At 44.2% G+C, this 19,199-nt stretch overlaps 1 protein-coding gene across 9 annotated transcripts; it reads right to left on the bottom strand.

The window, feature by feature from the left end:
- Positions 1-1,271: 1,271 nt before the first annotated feature.
- On the bottom strand, positions 1,272-17,204 carry TP53INP1 (tumor protein p53 inducible nuclear protein 1). 9 transcript variants are annotated; one of them, XM_070477377.1, is made up of 6 exons: positions 17,022-17,204; positions 14,807-14,926; positions 14,043-14,182; positions 10,532-10,789; positions 9,617-9,977; positions 1,272-6,109 (listed from the first exon to the last, which is right to left on the bottom strand). In XM_070477377.1, exons 4-6 carry the CDS (start codon positions 10,641-10,643, stop codon positions 5,860-5,862), a joined length of 723 nt encoding a protein of 240 aa, XP_070333478.1. In that variant the 5' UTR covers positions 10,644-10,789; positions 14,043-14,182; positions 14,807-14,926; positions 17,022-17,204; the 3' UTR covers positions 1,272-5,859. The 9 variants fall into 9 exon arrangements, with proteins under 9 accessions (XP_070333478.1, XP_070333480.1, XP_070333481.1 ...); XM_070477381.1 differs by lacking the exon at positions 17,022-17,204 and adding an exon at positions 7,203-7,240 and having other exon boundaries at positions 5,978-6,109; positions 14,807-16,560; XM_070477379.1 differs by lacking the exon at positions 14,807-14,926.
- Between the last annotated feature and the right edge of the window lie 1,995 nt (positions 17,205-19,199).

Below are 19,199 nucleotides of genomic sequence, written 5' to 3'. Positions count from 1 at the left end.
AAAATGTATCCTGCAGTAAGCTACCGTTCTAGAATGCCAATCTTCCTCAAAGATCCCTTCACACAGGAGTTATTCTTTGTGCTTCCTATTCAAATATTCTGAATGTTACTGGCTTATTTAAACTAGAGTGCCAGAGGAATTCCCTCATGGGCCAGTGGCTAGGGAACTTCCCTGGTGGCTCAGATGGTAAAGGCTCAGCCTGCAATGCAGGAGACCTGGGTGTGATGCCTGGGTTGGGAAGATCCCCTGGAGAAGGGAAATAGCTACTTACAGTATTCTTTGCCTGGAGAATTCCATGGACAGAGGAGCCTGATGGGCTGCAGTCCATGAGGTGGCAGAGTCGGCCACAACTGACGCTCCAGTGGTTAGGACTTGGTGCTCCCACTGCTGTGGCCCAAGTTCAATCCCTGGTTGAGAAACGAAGGTCCTGCAAGGTGTGCAGCTTGGCAGAACAACAGAAACCAAAACTAAGGACGAGAGTGGGACATCAGTTGTCCTGCAATGCTTACATGAGACTGTGTCTGCATTTATCTGGCAGAGGAGCTATGAAGAATTGTACCAAGCTTGCTGAAAAAAGGCTAAGAACCAGTACATTAAATTCTGTATTTGTTTTTTAACACAGATTGGCTGGAGGGAAAAGCTTTTGGCTGGGATCATTCCCAAATTCATGTTCAGGTAAATGATTATTCATTTTAGCTGAAAATTTTTAATACATTAATTTATACAAGTTTTTAATAGTGCATATTAAATATACCTTTTGGACAAGTAAAACTAAAAAGCATTCAAGACAGCATATTAAAAAGGTCGGTCTAGTCAAGGCTATGGTATTTCCAGTAGTCATGTATGGATGTGAGAGTTGGACTATAATGAAAGCTGAGTCCCTTGGACTGCAGGGAGATCCAACCAAAAGGAGATCAGTCCTGGGTGTTCATTGGAAGGACTGATGTTGAAGCTGAAACTCCAATACTTTGGCCACCTGATGCAAAGAGCTGACTGATTTGAAAAGACCCTGATGCTGGGAAAGATTGAGGGCAGGAGGAGAAGGGGATGACAGAGGATGAGATGGCAATCGGATGGCATCACCAACTCAATGGACATGAGTTTGAGTAAACTCCGGGAGTTGGTGACAGGCAGGGAGGCCTGGCGTGCTATGGTTCATGGGGTCGCAAAGAGTCAGACATGACTGAGCGACTGAACTGATTGATTGATTAAGTAAGTTGTACAAAGTTTTTAAGGCTAATGACCATAGAGATAAAAGAATCTGACAAATGTGAAGGTAAAGGACATTTTATTTATTGACAGATTAAAAACCGTAACTCCAGGTAGTGCAAAATACACCACTGAACCCAATTACAAAGAACTGGTGTTAATATATAATGTTTAAGCAATGCTACACTTATTTTTTGGCAAAGTGCTGTATTGTTTAGTCTGTGTATAAAACTGACCATCTATGAACCAATCAGTACAAAAATTTTCTATAAAAACAAACAAAAAAATTTAGACAGTGGCTCAAGAAAACAAGCTGCCATTTATGCATAGATTGATGTACAGTATATAACCTAACCAAATGTCCCTTTTAAGTTTTCAAGTTGTTGGAAAAAAAAAAACACAAAAAAACTGTCCAGAAACACACCAGGAAGGCACAGAGTACAGCCTACAACACTCTTCAGTCTCTAGGACTGACGCCCTGCCCTTGAAAAGCAAATGTGTTCACAATTTTACTTGAGGGGAAAAAAAAAACCAAAACCAAAGCCACTTAAAATAAAATAATACACACAATTACTGATTAAGATTTCCAAACCTCTGGAGGAAAACACAACCAAAAAGCAAGCAAAACCACTCACACACACCAAGCTTGCAAACAAACACACCTAACCTCCCCAAACACTGGTTTGGTTAGAAGTCAACCTAGAAAACAAATACTAAAACTTCAGGCAAATACAGAGAAAAATTGGGCATTTAGCAATTACACAATTTTAAAAATATTTTAAGAAAAATTGTCAATGACACACAAAACATTATCCACTTAAGCTGCCTTCCTTGGAATAGTAACTTCTCCTCCCACATAAAGGATACTGTTGCAAACAGGAAAAGATATCCTTATCTGTATGCTTTCCAGGACTGCCTTCTCCACCCCAGACCACTGCAATTGGTGTCAAATTTCAAGTGAAATTGGTACATGGCAAGGCTGACACCACTATATTATGTAAGTTTTCTAAATAAAGCATTTTATATAAAACTTTAAGCATTAAAATAAGTAGATAAGGATGCCATTTATAATACATCAACAGGGCCGATGGCACTGAAACCATCCATGATAGTGGCCCAACTCTTTAAAGAATTTAACCAGTATGTATGGGACTTATAAAATAAAAAGATAATTTTAAGGTAACATTACAAACATATGCTAGTATCTCCAGTACAAGGAGCAGTCTCTTAACTGATTCTAAAAACAAAAACTAATAATTGGAAACTCTTAAACTTTTTCCACTAAGCTATTTAAATTTAAATGTCTATCTTCTAGAGTCCTTTTTTGTTTTGTTTCCAACTCAAAGAAACTGAGAAAAAGAAAGATATCCTTCTTTACTCTTTTTTCTTAAGAGTATATAAGACAACATATTTCTTTGAGGGAGAAATAGCAAAGACACTCAGATTCAATGAAGACACAAAGATTACAAACCAGTGTACTACACAGATTTGAGAAGCAAAAACATTAGGCAATGCTGAATGGCCCTCTCAAGTTTTAAGTAAACTGTAATCTCACTAGAATCAAAGTACTGACACAACAGAGAAGGTGTGTAAACAGAAACGGTTTGCATGGGAACTGGGAGAAAACGCACAGGAAATCAGTGTAGAAAAGCTCCCTGCAGCAGTGACCAATAAACCCAATGACTCTGCACCTTCTGCAACAATCCCACCCTCCCCGCAACCCAGCCACACAAAGCCCCACAGAAGATGAATAACGGGTGGTTAACCTTCAACTTACGGTGCAGTACATCATCAAATCATTTGAGGAAGAAAAGTAATAAACATAAGACATACATCATAAAATGTTCTAAAAATGAAAAACACAAACTTTGAGAAACATGGTGCATTATAAAAACTAAGAAACTCATTCATGAAGCACTGTTGTGTGCACCACATATTCCAGACTTTTTCCAAGTAACATGCTATATTATCAGTTTAGAACCAGAGCGCTAAATTCAAAAGGGTCTTATTTATTTCTCACCGCTGGAATTTTTAAGAAATACGCACTAAAGCACACTGTAAACCATTTATATTTACAACAGCAAAAATAATTAACTTATAATAAGCTGCATTTCAGCCCTATTTCAAAGAATACTTAACAGGTCAATAGCACTCTGTTATTATTGGTCTTGTGAACCTGCACACAGTCAATCCCTAACAAACACGTGATGACCAAGAACTGCCTTAGGTGACCACTTTCTTCAGTTCTTACATGGGCCAGTTTTAGACAGAAGCCTTAAGACACTGATGCAGAAACCACAGTATGATGTGGTACCACAGATGTGTGGTAGGCCTTACCCTGAAAAAACACTGAAAAGACTGAAGTCAATTGTTTTCCAGGTACAAAGCATAAAAAACCTGGCCCAAATAAGGCAAACAAAAAGTCAGTAACTGATAGAGATGTAAATGTATTTAAGGTATCAGGAAATCTGAAAAAATAATAGTTAAAAAAAAAACCACTGCAGTTTTATATACAAATCTGTTCATGCTGCCAAACAAATTCTCATGGCTAAACTTCTGGAGCTCATGAGGTACTAACAGCTTACATTTAGTATGTGAAAAAAGGAGACCCCCATGTATTCAGAGGCTTACACCTATGCTCAAGTTAGCAACATACGGCCCTTTAACAGTCATTGCATAAAACATACACACTTTCATGAACACTCTATCTCCCAATGCTGGTAAACACAAATAGTAACAAAACAACTTCTAGCTCAGTTTGACAAAACTTAACAGACTTGGCCCCTAATGAGGAAAACAAATAAATAAAGGGGTAGTCAAAACGGAAGGGGACTAAGGTGAGGAGGAGGATCTAGACCCTTGTTCTGGAGAGAGATTCCTGGCCCTTCAGCATAGCCAGTGGTGGAAGAACAGCCTACCACCATCATCTAACTAAGCTATGTCACCTCTCCCGACTTCACACATCCCAGTCTGGTCAGAATTCACTGCAAAGTCTCCCATGGTTCCCTGCACCCAGCTGCTACAGGGCTGCTGAAGAATAAAACAATACTTCACATAACTATATGCTGCTTTTTCCTTGACAACACTGTCTAGTCGTGTACTCAATTAGGATTGCAGAGGAGACTGGAAAAATAAGCTATTTGATTATGGAGGTGATAGTATTACTGCTCTGTCAGTAGAATGTGCTTTGGGTTGTAAATGTGTTCAACTTAATTTCAGAGGAAACTGGTCAGAGTGCAGATGGCTCAGCAAAACCCATCCCAACTGCGAAAAAATAAAGTGACTAAAGGTAAAGAAATAGGTTTTCTCTGCGTTCGCTGAGCTAACTGGCCTCAGTGTGACTCAAACCCTGCACCCTGGCCTCACAATTACCAACACTCTGAAGAGGAGTTATGGCCGAAAGGCTGCCCCGGCCTGCCCCTGCACTAGACTCGGCAGAGGGGCCCTTGGAATTTCACACAAGGATCAGTTCAGGACAGCCCCACTTCAAATCAGTACACGGTCCTCACGGCTGGGAGGGAGGTGTGTGGTACCTCCTGGTGGAGGTACCAAAGGCCAAAGTGGTCAAGGAATTTGCCTGAAGCCCAAGTTAAATATATATATAAACTCAAGGAAAAACTCAACCTGTCACTCTTCATTTAGATGCTATGAATAGATGTCACCAGGAATTCCCTTCACAACTGCTTGCCAGCTGGCGGAACAGACTCTATAGCAGAGGATCTACCACTGCATCAGAAATGCAAAGCCTATCCCTCTTCCCCTGGGCAGATATAAATGGGGAGCCACTAGAGTGCCAGACACGCACTTCTGAACTTACAGCTGACGTGAGGTGGCAAGCAGGCAGAGCTGGCAGGAAAGAACCCAGACAAACATGACTTACAGATACACATTTCCCCAAATACAATTTCACAGGTCGAATTTAATCCCTCTGCACGTGAGACGGGCACTGTTGTCCCACGATGCCGTAATGTCTGTACCACATTACACAGTCACATCGGAATTATTGAATGCACTGTTCACTAACACTTAATGTACCTGAATTCCAAAATGAACTGCATGGCTAATCTGGGAAATAAAAACCCCATACACACAGAAATATATCAAGTTTTCTTCCAAGAGAAAGTTCAGCCATAATTCCATTATATCTGTGGCAACCACATCACCTGTTAATGCTCATGTTAGTGTGTAAAAATGTATTCATTATATACAGAAAAAGATTATCAAGTACTGGTCAATAAAGTGTATGGCTGACCCTGAGAATAAATTTCTGCTTACTCAAAAGACTGATTAATACCCAATAAAATGAAATTGAAAGATGCCTACTCTCGTACTTGGGAAGAAACATCTTTAAATTGCTAACTCATGTACACCTTAATAGATTTAAAGACCTTCCCATACACTAACTGTATTGATATGTTTCCAAAAATATTCTGAAAAAATTTTTACAAAAAAGCAAATGTTAAGAGCAAGGCATTACGTGATACACAGCATATAAATCTGGTTTTCAAGATAGTGTCTAAACACATGGATAAAACTATGTGATTGGTCATCTGTTGGCTGTAAAGAGACAGCATCTTCACCGTCCATACATGCACATGGGCCACACATATGCACAAACTACGAGAAGCCAACCAGACACGCTTCAGATTCTTAGTAATTGTACTGACGTGGGCAGGGCTGATGGACAGCCCAGCCGCTGTGCTTGACTTGCCGAGAGTGGCAATCTCTGGTAAGATTTTGGCGACGAAGGCTATTTCTGTTCAGAGACTGTCTTTCACTGTGTTCTTTAATCCACTGCGAAGGGCGAAAGCTCTTGGGTTGTTCCAGAAAAGCTGTATGAGCAGCGAGAGCTGCAACATAGCAATGAATATGCTGCCCCATCTCATTCTCAGCTTCCACTCTGCAACAGAAAAAACCGGGGATGTATCACATCACACAGGACGTTATGGAGGAAACTGAAGGAGCTGCTTGGCAATTCAGCTTGCCACACTGACTTGTCTATGGCTGACCGAGCGCTCAGGGTCTCAGGGCCGCCAGACAAGTTCTGACTTTGTGAGCACATTGACTCAGAATGGCAGACAGAGGCAGCCAGCTCTCACTGAAGTACGTGACAGAATCCACCCACAGGTGGTAAGCTGAGTGGACTGTAGTTTAAAAAAAAGTGCTTTACACTTTGAGTGAATTTCAGTTACACACCAAACACATTTACACATGTATTTTGACTCTCACTATAACCTTAAAAGAAAACTATTTTAATTCCTAAATTTTACTAATCAGAAAACTCAGGCTCAGAGAGGTTAACGTCACAATCATTAACTAACTCAATCAAGAATGTAACAAAAAGTCACACTCCAAGGTTTGATTATGAGGCAGGGTTGATACTGATGCACTGTGCCAACAGCAGCTTCACAGACTTTATCTGTCTATAAGCAAAATGTTCTAGGAAAACAAGGCTTAAGTCTGAATTTAACAGAAATATGGAAATAAGGAAATTCTCATCTAAAATTTGTCTTGGTAAGATATCTGCTTATTACAAAACATAACTCTTAAGTTTTAAATTTATATCACAACAGGCACATTTTGGAATGGCATTTGCAGAGCAATGTTATAAAGACCCTTGGAGAACACATAATCTTAATATATGGCTACAAACCATGTAATTACTATATATTTTCTGTATTAAAAGCTAATCAGATAGTTCTAAACTACATTAACACGTAATGAAGTTCAACTTTAAGATTTTTAAGGGTTATTTTACACAGGAAGGCAGTTATATATTCTGCCTAAAACTGCTAGAGGAAAACACAGTTATATTTTTAATATATTATTTTTATTAAATAGTGGAATTAAAGCAGGTCACATTAAGAAACTAATAGAAAGCAGTTAAAACAAAACAAAGACAGTGGTTTTTAAAAGCTGGATGCCTTGAATCCTTTGCCTTCCTGCTCAGACTGATAACACATATCACACAGTCTCAAATGAAATATACTTACTCTGTGCCAGTGAGTCTTATAAGCAGCTTTTCCTGGCCCTACAAATGTTAAATGGTGAACTATTAAATCACTAGTAAAGTTGAAAATGCTATTTAATTTTACTATTAGGATGTGGTCAACTTTTCTTTATTAAAACTGGGTTACTATGGGTCATTAAAGGAACATGTAGTACTTAAGATTATGATAGCACATAAACCTTCACATACAATATTTTATAAAGGCTAAAATGCAATAAAGTACATACTCTGAAGCCTATCTTTAACTGTTAAGCACCTTACTTTTATGTACTTTATGGTAATCTCTACAAGGATACACAGGATGAAAACAATCTTAACTTTCGAAAAGCATATGATTTACTTCTTGCTCAGAAAATACAGATTTTTACTACATAGCCATCTTCCTAATTTTGGTGACATCTGATTTCTATCTTGATTTACTGGGCCTTTCTTATAAGAATTTAAAATCCAAATATAAAAGTGTTAAAATTTTTTAGTTATTATAAAACTATAATAATTTACAGTACTTTCTTATGTTCAGCAAGAATTCATATAAAATTAGGTGTGTCCATTTGATCCTTTATTTATAATTAACTACCCTAAGTGTTATATCAAAACATATAACAAGATACAGTGACAAGATATAAAAAATGAACATTCTCACTGCATCAAAACTGCAAACACTTAACCAGGTTCAATGCAAGGTCCTGAACTGGTTCCTGGTTTGAACAAACTAGATGAAATATTCTGGGCTTTAGTGGGCAAATCTGAGTATGGTTTATATAGTTCACAAAGTAAAATTTTACTGGGAAAAAAAAAAAGTAGAGATCATTGCCTAAGAAAGCAGATTATAAAACAGTACCTATAGCTTGATCTCATTTAGGTTAAAAATGGTGTTATATATCCATGCACGGGCACATCCAGAAAATACCACCCGGAAGGATATGCCCTAGAATCTTGACAGTATTCATCTCTCAGTAGTGAGAAAAATGTCATTTAAAATTTAAAAATTTTTGCCCTTTCTAATTTTCTGCAGTGCATATGTACTGCTTCTATTATCTATGAAGCTGCTAAATATACATATGTAAATACACATACTTTAAATATTGAAAACATAAGTATACAAATGCTAGTAATTAATCACACTAAATTCTCGAGTGGAACTCCTCAGAGATGAGATCAAAATAAGGTGAGAAGAATTTCTAAGAACTGAAGAAATTAATCTGAATCAACTGCTAAGCAATTAAATAAATTAATTAAACCACCTCAAAGAATTGTATTTTAAACTTCTGTTGGAATGCCTGAAACATTAACCTCTTGATAAATTTATAATACGGAATAAAGTGCCAGTCAAAGATCAAAGATCCTACCTAATACAAAGCTTGGGTAACTATATAAGCAAATGTTTTGCAGTCTGGCACAAGCGTATATTTATCTTCATTCAAGAACACCTACAATATTGAAAGTGCAGCAAACTCTGGTAAAGATGTCAGATTAATGAGCTGCCTGGGCTTTGTTTATATTTGGCAAACAGGAAATAGAAGGAGATACACATACAGTGGCCTGGTTAGTAGTCAGAGCCTGGACAACTGAAAAAGAGGCCCTCGGGGTGACTGCACTGAACCACAGAACACTGTGAGCTGCTCCAAAATCCAGTTCACCTGTCCCCTTGACAGGTATGAAGGGAATTAAGTCAGTGCCAGTATCCTACCAACAGCTTAATACTAGAGGGGACCTCCCACCAACATGCATCACAGACCAGCTGGACTTTGAGCCACTGAATGCAGCCACCGGCTTTGTTTTAGTGGGTGGGAACCATCTTGAATGTAGTCCCTGGATAAAGGCCAGACTGTGAGTTTGTTCTGGAATGGATTACTGACCAGACACTCTCCCTGAACCATTCCAGACACTCAACCCATCCACCATCCAAGCAGAGCCTTTCAGACCACTTGGGGCACCCATTTAACCACAAAACAGTATTTGGATGTGAAAGCTTCCCCCTGCAAGGCAGAAAAGAACTCTGAGCAAAATGCTTTGCTAAATCTGCCATTTTCTTTACCTCACGCTTCAGATTCCTCAGGTTTTCAAGGCTAAGCACCATTTGATGTGACCTAGTTAGGACTACTTCGAAGATCACGAGATTTATTCTAAGATATACCATTCCTGTCAAATTTGATACCCCAAATAATCCAGACTATAAAGTGCCAGAGTTATATTCTAAGATACTTAGCAGAAATGCCAGTCTTTTCTTTCCATTCAGTAGCAGAATATTACAAACGAGACAGCTCTCCATTACATAATGGGCCATGCCAGAACTAATATTTTGAAAATCTCAAATGAGTTCATCTTTTCATACCATCACCCGCCTTATGCACTAGGCACATACTTTCACGAACATAGGTGGAGACAGTAACGTACCTGGGACTGCCTGGGTTATGGAATTCCTCAGTCCCACAGTGGGCCTCACCGAGACTGGGGCAGGGGTCATGCACAGCATAGACGGACATGCTGGGGTGTTCGATGAGAAGGTTTTCCATAGGACTGGTTTCCACCTTGATAGTGGTTAATCCACCTGCAGTAAAACATGGGGGAGGGGTGATAAACCAGCTCTCCTCCATTGGACAGGACTCAAACTGGAGGAAGCAGGAGTCACTCGTATCAGCCAAGCACTCGAGAGACGCAGGGAGACAGGAAAAGACTGAAGGGTGCTCGGGAGGTGACTCTTCACTGATGTCATCTTCTTCCTCATCCTCTGCTGCTGAGAAACCCGTGCAAGTGTCTAGATGGTAGTCCACACACGTTGTTGAAGTCCCGCGGGGTATGAGTAACACATTGAGATCACATCAGAGCACAGAAAAAGAAGAGATGATGCTGTTAGCTGATGCTCACAGTCCTCCCTTTATTTAGATCAGACACAAAACCATTCATATTCACTCACAATGATCGTAAAATAACTTCTGAGCACCTAGTGTGTGCGTGTTAGGGGGCGGTGTGTATCATTGTATGGGATGGATTATGTTGGTTTGGCAGAACAGTCTTTAAGATTGGTTTCTCTTCTGCTGCACAGACACATAATACACCAAATGGGTCATTGCTTGTCGAGGATGTGCCTCTAACTGGATCAGGGTATAAGAGCTGCCACACTGGAGAGGCTGACATCAGTTTCACTGACCTGATCATCTGGCACAGAATGCTTCCTGCAATTTTTTTAGACAAATTCTTGTTTATTTACTTTTAAGGCTTAAAAACCTTCAGAATTATTGGTTTACTTATGCAAAAACTCAATAAAAGAGTTTCCACTTTTGCTGTGATGATTAACGGCTATACCCTTACCTATGAAGTCAACAAGAATCCACTCATCATCTTCCTTCTCACTAAATTCTGGTTCTTGGTTTGAAGAAGTATTGACTTCACCCACAAACATTTTATTCAATCTCTGAAACATTGTTAAGGCAAGACTGAGACTTTGGCTGGATGTCTTTGTAGCTGAAATTTCCAAAACCTGTCTTCGGTCAGCCTGATGCCACTGACAGGGGATTAAAGTGCACAAGGTGCTTATTCAACTTAGGCGAGAAGCAGGAATCATTATCCCTAAAATAAAACAGAAAAAAAGGTTATTTCAAATCAGCACATATTTATATAATGTGTACATCTGCTCAGCCCTAGAGAAAAGCACAGGCCTTAGCCTACAGCTTGGCTCTTCCCTTCTTTCAAACACAAGGATGCAAAATCTCTCTTTTTTTTTTAAATCTCTTTTTTACAAACATATAATCAAGTACTCAAATGCAACCTGTAAATATCTCAAAATGCACAATGGAAGGGGTTAGTTCTCTTTCACCTCTGTGCTTTTATAGTAAGGGATATAAAATATCATCCCTGGGTAACATATTTCAACTGAAATACTACTTTTCTGTAAGTCGAGCTAGGTTTTCATGGTCAGCTGGTCAGAAGCTGTCCACTGAGCCCAGCACTCGTGCCAGCTACGTGTCCACTGCCGCGCCAAGCCCTCAGCTTCCCCAGCACCTTTTCTCTCCTGCTCTGTTCCTGTGTATGATTGTAAGCACACCTCATTCCATTAAAATCTGTAACTACAGCACACTTTGACCTTCAAAACCATTCCCACAGCTGGTGTGGAAAAAGTCACACTGTAGAGAACTCGGGAGGCCCAGCAACCAGAACCGAAAAGGACCACTGTGCCTGTTCAAAGGTGGCTTGTCTCCCACCAGGGTGAGGAAGTCACACTATTCCAAGGGTTCTACCCCATGGAGTTCTGGTGAGTTCTAACGAGGAACTCCAGCCGCGCCTGATCTTATTCCAGAGTTCCAGATTTATATACCCATTTCTGCCTGGTTACCTGCTGGGCAGACCAAACCTCACAAGTTGCAAGATCTTTTAATTTCCCCCCACAAACATACGCAGGCTCACTGCCATCCGCCCCTCTTCTCAGGAAAGAGAGGCAGCAGTTATTCAGGCCAAACACTCAGCCCTCACCCTGGACTCCCTTTCATCCTCACCCCCGCACCCCTCACCCAAACTGCACACACGGCTGGAATCCGCCTACTTCTCTCCACCACTCTCACCCTGGTTGAAGCCAACTGGTTTGACTTTGCCAATCACCACCTCCTAGATGGCTCCCCGATCCTACTCTTGTCCAATGAGACAGTGCAGGCAACCTACTTAGCAAGGCACTTGGTACAGAGTTCTCAGTCAGCGTCAACTATCATTCTGAAAATATTTGCTGAGCACCTATTATGCATCAGGCCTAGTGCTCAGGGCAGGAGAGACAGCAGCGGACAAGGCCCTCCCACGGCCCACCAACCCAGTGTGATGAGTGTCACGTGAGGAGAAGTACTGAGGGTTCCTCAAATCCCAGACAGGGGTCACAGAAGGACACCTGCAATCATGACCTTAATCGTGAACGGCTGAGCTCAAGAACGGATGAAGGAGAAAGAATGCCACGGAAACGTGCAGATGAGTGAGAATCTGGATCACTTCCATTTGGCTCAAGATCCAGGCAGACAGTCTTGACAGCAGGCTTAGGGGCTATGTGGGGGCTGGATCCTGCAGGGTGTTGTGTGCCAGAAGTGAAGGGGAGGGAAAAAGTCAAGGATGCCCTAGGTTTTCGGCCTGGCCAACTGGGGGGGGTGGGGGGGGGGTGGGGGGGTGGTAGGACAGTTCAGTGGAAGAGGAACAGAGCAGAGGGGTAGGCCATATGCTCTGGACACGAGGAACCAGGGAAGTTGATGAGTCCTGGGGATGTCTGCAAGGAGCTGGATCTAGGGCTTTGCAGTCCAAGAGCATGGTGTCTGCTGAGGGCACAGATCTGGGAGTTACCAACACAAAGTGGGTGACAGGAACCATAAGCACCATAAGAGTAGGTGAGATCACACAGGGAGCGTCAGCCCTGAATCCCTAACTTCAGACTCTGGATATTTCACTTTCAAAACAATCATCCTTAGCTATAAATGATGTGGTTCAAATCTGTTGGTGATGAGACTCCTGGTTCAATTCTTTATGTGTTCTCTGGACTGCTACGACTGTTTGGCAGGCTACTACTCATGTAGTACTACAAGTATGTGTTTAAATAAATGACATTGGTATACTTCTGTGGTCACAATCTGTCATCCTCAGCCATCAATTATGAAAAACGGGTAAACAGGAAGTGTCACTTGCATAACCAGTCTCCCTAAAACCCTTCTGGAAAGCAGTCTGGCCAATCATGTAGTCTAGAGCTGGAGGATGAGAACTCAAAGTGAACCTTATGCTGCATGTAACAGAATTGACAAGAGAAGTGGGCTGTGTAGTTGGCTAGACTTGATTATCCCAAAAGAGGAGCTATCCCAGGGCTGATGTGTACGTAAAAGTTTTGAGCATATGAGCTAGGAGGGAGAAAGGATACTTTAATCTTTCCCCCATTTCTCTTAAATTATTGGCCCCAAGTACAGTTCTGTATTTGCTGACCTAGTTGGATGAATTCTCCCGAGTGCCCAGCTGGACTCGCGAGAGCCGCTGGGTGGGGAGGGAACACCCCACGGGAACCCTAGCTCGTTCTGAATATGCCCCTATCCCCCAACTGTGGTGCCACATGCGGTCAGTCACTGAGGCCCAGGCCAGTTAAGTGGCAGCTCCAAGGCAGAAATCATGCTGGGGCCACTGTGCTTGGGCAGCTGCAGGTTCCAAACTGCCCCCTCTGGCTGTGCCCTGTTCTGTAATGTGGAAGCCAGCCTAGGCCTGGAGGACACACGGCTCTGCCAGGGGAAGGGCGTCTCTGGAGGAGCTTCCCCCAGGACTGCACGAGTCAAGCCTCTTTTGGTTTCCTAAAGTGAGGTTGGCCTGACTTTGCCAAGTTCCTCCAGCCCCGCGTTCTGTAGCTGTCACAAAGGACAAGGAGCTGCTGGAGAGACCCCAGTACACTGACACTGTTCAGTGAGATGGCCTCTGGGCACATCAGGTGAACGATTATTTGAACTGCAATTAGATTGAAAAACTACAAAAAAAAAAAAAATTCTTTTGCCCATCACACGGCATGTGGGATCTGAGGGATCTTAGATCCCCGACCAGGATTCAAACTCACGCTCCCTGCAGTGGAAGCTCAGAGTCTTAACCACTGGACCGTCAGGGAATTCCCTGAGAAACTAAATTTTTAATCTTATTTAATTTGGGATATAGTAGGTTAAATAAAATATATTAACAAAATTAATTTCACCTGTTTCTTTTTCCTTATTTAAGGTGGCTACTTAAAAATCCAAACCTCCATACACAGCCCACACTGTATATTACTATTGGACAATGCTGTTCTAATGTCTTGATGGCCTATCTTCCCAATGACCCAGACTGTCCCTACCAGGTCACTGCTGCTCTTCACCTTGGCTTCGGCCCAAGAACGGAGGCTCTCCCTGGGGCTGGTCCTCTGGAGCTAAAAGGGAAAGCAGGGCTTCAGACTGCACTCCTCAGCAGGTCACAGACTTTTTGACAGTCACAACTCTAGGATAAAGATAAAACTAAGGTGAAAATTCCAGAGAAGGCCAGTGTCCTAAGAGGACAATTTACAAACACAGCTCTGGAATTTAGCCAAGAGGTAGAGGAATGAAGGCAAGGCGGGAGGCACTGCTGTTGTCCCCGGCACCTGCCGGCCTGGCAGTCTCACCCTGATGGAGAAAAGAAACAAAGTGTCTGCCCCAGCACTTCAAGGGGGCAGCTTTGGCCTCATCCGCTTGGCTCGAAATACCTCCATTCCCTCCCTTCATTATAAAATGAACCAAGCCACATTACAGAAAGTTGAGAAAATAAATAAGGAAACTGTTACTCCATACTTTGTTGCAATCATTGTTAGTACATTGTGCATTTTCTTCTACCAATAGTTTCTTTTTTATCACAACTGTAGGCCAATGCATGCCCAATTTTGTATCCTGCTTTGTTACTTAACATTTTGTTATCAATATTTTTCATATTACATGAGTAGAAATGCTCTGTGAGCAGAGAAAGGTGGTTGAGTTTAATACTCACGGGGTAAAGCATTCTAGTTTGAGAACTTAGAAAAGGAGTTACTAGGTTGGGAAGAGTTTGTTGGTATGATTTATTTTCTCATTTTTGAGACAGGCAACCAACCTTGAGGCCACATGGCTCTGGAGTTAGCCTGCTCAGTTCGAATTCTTGACTCTGCTCCTCAGAACTTGTGTGTATTCAGGATCTATATAGTAACTTCTCAGTGCCTCACTTTTCTCATCCCTAAAATGGGGAGATAGGGCCAACAGGAGGAATAAGTGTGTATCACTTAGAAGCAGGCACACAGCAGGCACCCGGTAAATATTAACCACAAGTTCACTTCAAACCAGAGCAAGTCACTTAGCATCTTTGGGTCTGAGTGTCTTTATTGGCAAAATGTTCATAAAGTCATCAGAGCTGCAATTTACTCAATGTTTATTGTATGCGACAGACTTGAGGTACTTATTTGTCCCATTTGATTAATAAGGAAACTGAGGCTCAGAAATTAACTTGCTCAAAAGTGACAGAGCTAATCAGGGGTGGGGCCCACGTTAGAGCAGAAGTCTATCTGGTTCCCAGGACCCTGTGCTTTTGCCCCCCACCCCCAGCATGGGATGTCTCAGGTTCCTTCCAGCCTCAACTCTGGCTCTCTGAACTTTGGAGAACAGCACTTTTCAGTTGGTTTTGGCTGCCAGTAGGCGGCTCCAAAAACATTTTAAATTAAAAAAAAAAAAAAAATCCCACAACTTTGATGATTTAACTCTTAACTATGTGTACAGTTGTGGCTTCTTGACAGTTTCGAAATATCAGGTGGCCAAACTAACACATCATCATCAAAAAGCAGCTCAAGATGATCTCTTTATCCCACCCTCTCTCACTAGTTTAGAAGAATAAATGTGCTGACTCAGGTAATTTTACATCAATTTTAAACGGTAGAAAAACCAAGCCATGAAAGTTGTCTTGCTTGTTCCACTCTATCCAGCCTACTCAGCCGGCTACAAGGAGGCTATTCTCCCCAGGATCCACCAGGTTGGCTCTGAAGCCTTGAATGACAGTGAACAAAGACAGCAATAAACGGTAATTCAGAGCCTGTTAACCCCGAGGTTTGAAAGTGGGACCATTCCCAAGAGAAGTATGAGCAAGCGATGAAGCATTCACAGAAAAGAACAAAAGATAAAGAAGCAAACAAACCAGGCCTGAGTCACAGAAATTAGCAAGGTCCTGGTTCCAGGCTGGAGCCTTCGAAAATTATGCTGCCAGTTCAGGGTTATAGTGACTGTGCCTTAAAAGCAAACACTTCCTACAGCTTTTTGCATCTGCAGTGAAAAAAATGTTTCAGTTACCAAGCGATTTCTAGATCTCGGGGCTCCTCATTTCCTCTGTTAAACAACCCCAGGGGACTCTTTCCACTCCCCTTTCTCAAAACTACTCTGTACTCAGAAAGGGTTCTTGTCTCAGAGACGGAAAGGGGGAGAGGCCCTCCTCCTTAATCTCCTCGAAATTGAAATTAACACAGGAGACAATGAGCAGATGTAATTAGGAAATACAATCACACACACACACACACAGAATCCCTACAGAAAACTCATCTTCAACTTAAAACACCATTTCCTTCTAACTGGCTGTGTGGTCTTGAGTAAATTAAGTCCATCTCTCTGGGCCCTCAGGTTTCCTATCTGTAATACAGTCTAACTTCACAGCATTATTGTGGGAATCGAGTTAATGCATGTAAAATCCTCACCGAGTTTGTGGCACACGCTAAGCACCCAATGAGCGTGCATGATCAAAATGATGAGGATTTTAACTACGATGGGAGATAAAGTGCCTACCACAGGTGCAACCTCCACCAGTGACAGGTAAGATCAAAGCAGGAGTCAAGGAACCTGCCACCGACGGGCGGGCGAGCGCTGGTCGCGGGGTAGCGGAGCCGCCGCGCGCCGGGAGGGCTGCCCGAGCAGCCGCAAGCCCCGGAGGCTGCGCCCCGGGGCGGCGGCGGCGGCCGCGCTCGCCCCTCCGGGGCACGGGCCCCCGACGCCCACTCCCGGGCGGGCAGCCCCAGCCCAACGGCGGAGGGTAGGAGGCCGAGTGAGGAGGAGAGGGAAAAAGAGGTCGGTCCCGCAGCGGCCCCGAGAGAACAGGCCGCGCTCGGGGTAGGGGGAGGCAGAAATCAAACACCCAACCGCAGCCCCGCGCCCGCGCGCACCTCCGGGGCCGCCGAGGCGGTGGGCAGCCGGCCCGCGGCGGCGAGCGGAGAGCGGGGTTGGGGGAGCGCACCGACCGCGGCCCGAGGGGCGACCCGGAGCGAGCGGCCCTGGACGCCGGCCCCGCCCGCACTTACGTGGGCCCGACCCGCGGCCGGACGGGCGGCAAAGGCAGCTGGCGGGGACCCGCACGCGGGCGGCTGAGGTAGCTGCGGCACCCGGACGGCAGGGCGCGGGGCGCGGGGCCGCTCCAGCCCTCCTGAGGCCGCGCCGCTGGCCGCCGCCGGTGCGTTCCGCTCCTTTTGTTGTTGTGCAGCCTCGGAACAGCTGATCCGCCGCTGCGGCCGCCCGTCGGGCCCGCCCGCCCGGACGCCCCGCCCCAGGGCGGGGCCCGGCCCGGCCCCACCAATCGGCGGCGCGCGGGCCCCGGGGCCGCCCTGCGAGAGGCTGTCACTAACGCACGTGACCTGGCGCCGGGCCGGGCGACGCTCCGGAGCTAGAAACAAGCCCGGGCAACATCGCCCGGGCGCCCAGCAAGCGAGGGAGAGGGGCCCGCGGAAGGCGGGGGTGTTGGGGGCTGGTCCGAGGGCGAACCAACGCGGAAACCCGCCCCGGAGGGTGAGAACCAAGCAGACCTGGACGCCGAGACCCTGACCCCAGCTGTCCCTTTGCCCGAGCGTCTGGGGGCACACAGGGACACAGAGTTGCTGTGAGAGGAAAGCTAAGGGCCTCGAGAGCTATGGGAGCCCAAGACGGTGAGGCAGCCCCACCACGTCTTGGCCGTCGTGGGAAGGAAGGGCTGGGCCCGGTGGGTACGGGCGTGCCGCCCACCCAACCTCCTTGTTTAAGACCAGGAGCCAGGCGCCCACCTTGCTGTGGTCACTGACCCTGGGAGTTGACTGACCTCGTCTATTGGCTCGGGATGCAAGCCGGCAAGGCAAAAGAGGCCATGAGACCAGACCTTGAAGGCAGAGACGCCAGGAGCCTGGAGGGGCTCTGCTCCAGGAGACAGGAGAACCCGGGGCAAGGAGACAGGGCCCGGTCCAGGCTCGGCTCTGACCCAGGGAGCCGAGGCTTCTGTTCTGGTGTTTACACAGCACAAAACCGTGGGCGTTTACCAGAGGCCCACCTGGTCACCCGGTTATTTATAGTGAGTGGAATGTTAGGGGGCTTGAAAATATTTTTCAAACCAAAGCTCTGTAGGGGTATAGACGGATTCACACTGTTTGGCAAAGACAAAATAGTCATTTCGACGTATCTCCACCCTCAGGTGGATTTTGTTTCAACTGAGATGCAGTTCTCTGACCCAGGGTGAAATTTATATAGAGACCCCTGAACAGGTGTGTCATATATGAAGGATCTGAAAGACTCTGGCCTCTTGACCCTCAGGGGTATCCTGTGGCCAGTCTGTTTCCAGCAATACTCGTTTTAAAGGGTGTAAAACACAGGACTGTCTGACACCCGGGAGTAATAACCAAAATTCAGGGGCCACTTGACTTTTTTTCTCAGAAGATAGATCAAGGCATTAACTTGGATTTTGGCAAATCAGGCTCATCCTCATATTTTCTCTTGATTGTCATTGCTAATGTTACATGCCCCCAAATCTCCTTTCTTCTTAGGAATTTGCCAAGAGACCATCTTGTCATTCAGAACCCAGGCATGATGGTAATTCTAAGAGTCTGATTTCTTAAAAGGTCACAGCGAGACTTACCTTTTTCCAGTGTGATAAGATTTATCATCATTAAAGGCAAAATTTGGAAGCATACAATACCTTGTCACAACAGAGAAAACGACCTGAGACCTGAGGTAGATGCTGATTTCAAAGATGGTCACGACAGTATCTCCATCATGAAGTCTATTTTTCCTTCCGTTTGAATTGGGGCTGGCCCTGTGACTGCTTTGACCTATAGAATGTCGCAAAAATAGTGTTCGAGTTCTTCCAAGACCAGACGTTAAGCAAACCTGATGGTTTCTGCTTTGCATTCTGGGGAACACCAGCCGCCATGCTGTGAGGAAGTCTAAGCTATGTGGAGGGGCCACCTGGAAAGAGATGACTGACTGGCCCCTAGTTGTTCAATCTGTCTCAGCTGAGGTACCAGACTTGTGAGCGAAAAACTGCTCTAGGAAGGTCCAAGGCCAGCAGATAGCACATGGAACAAAGATGAGCCATCCTCACTGAGCCCTGCCAAAACTGTAGAATCATGAGCAAATAAATGATTGTTGTTCTAAGGCACTAAATGTTGGGGTAGTTTTAAAAGCAGCAATAGGTAACCAAGACAAAGCTAAACAAGAGAAAGTCCCCTAGGATACAGATC

This window comes from Odocoileus virginianus, chromosome 15 (genome assembly GCF_023699985.2).
Source record: "Odocoileus virginianus isolate 20LAN1187 ecotype Illinois chromosome 15, Ovbor_1.2, whole genome shotgun sequence".
NCBI lineage: Eukaryota > Metazoa > Chordata > Mammalia > Artiodactyla > Cervidae > Odocoileus > Odocoileus virginianus.
This window is presented reverse-complemented; position numbering and strand designations above follow the sequence as displayed.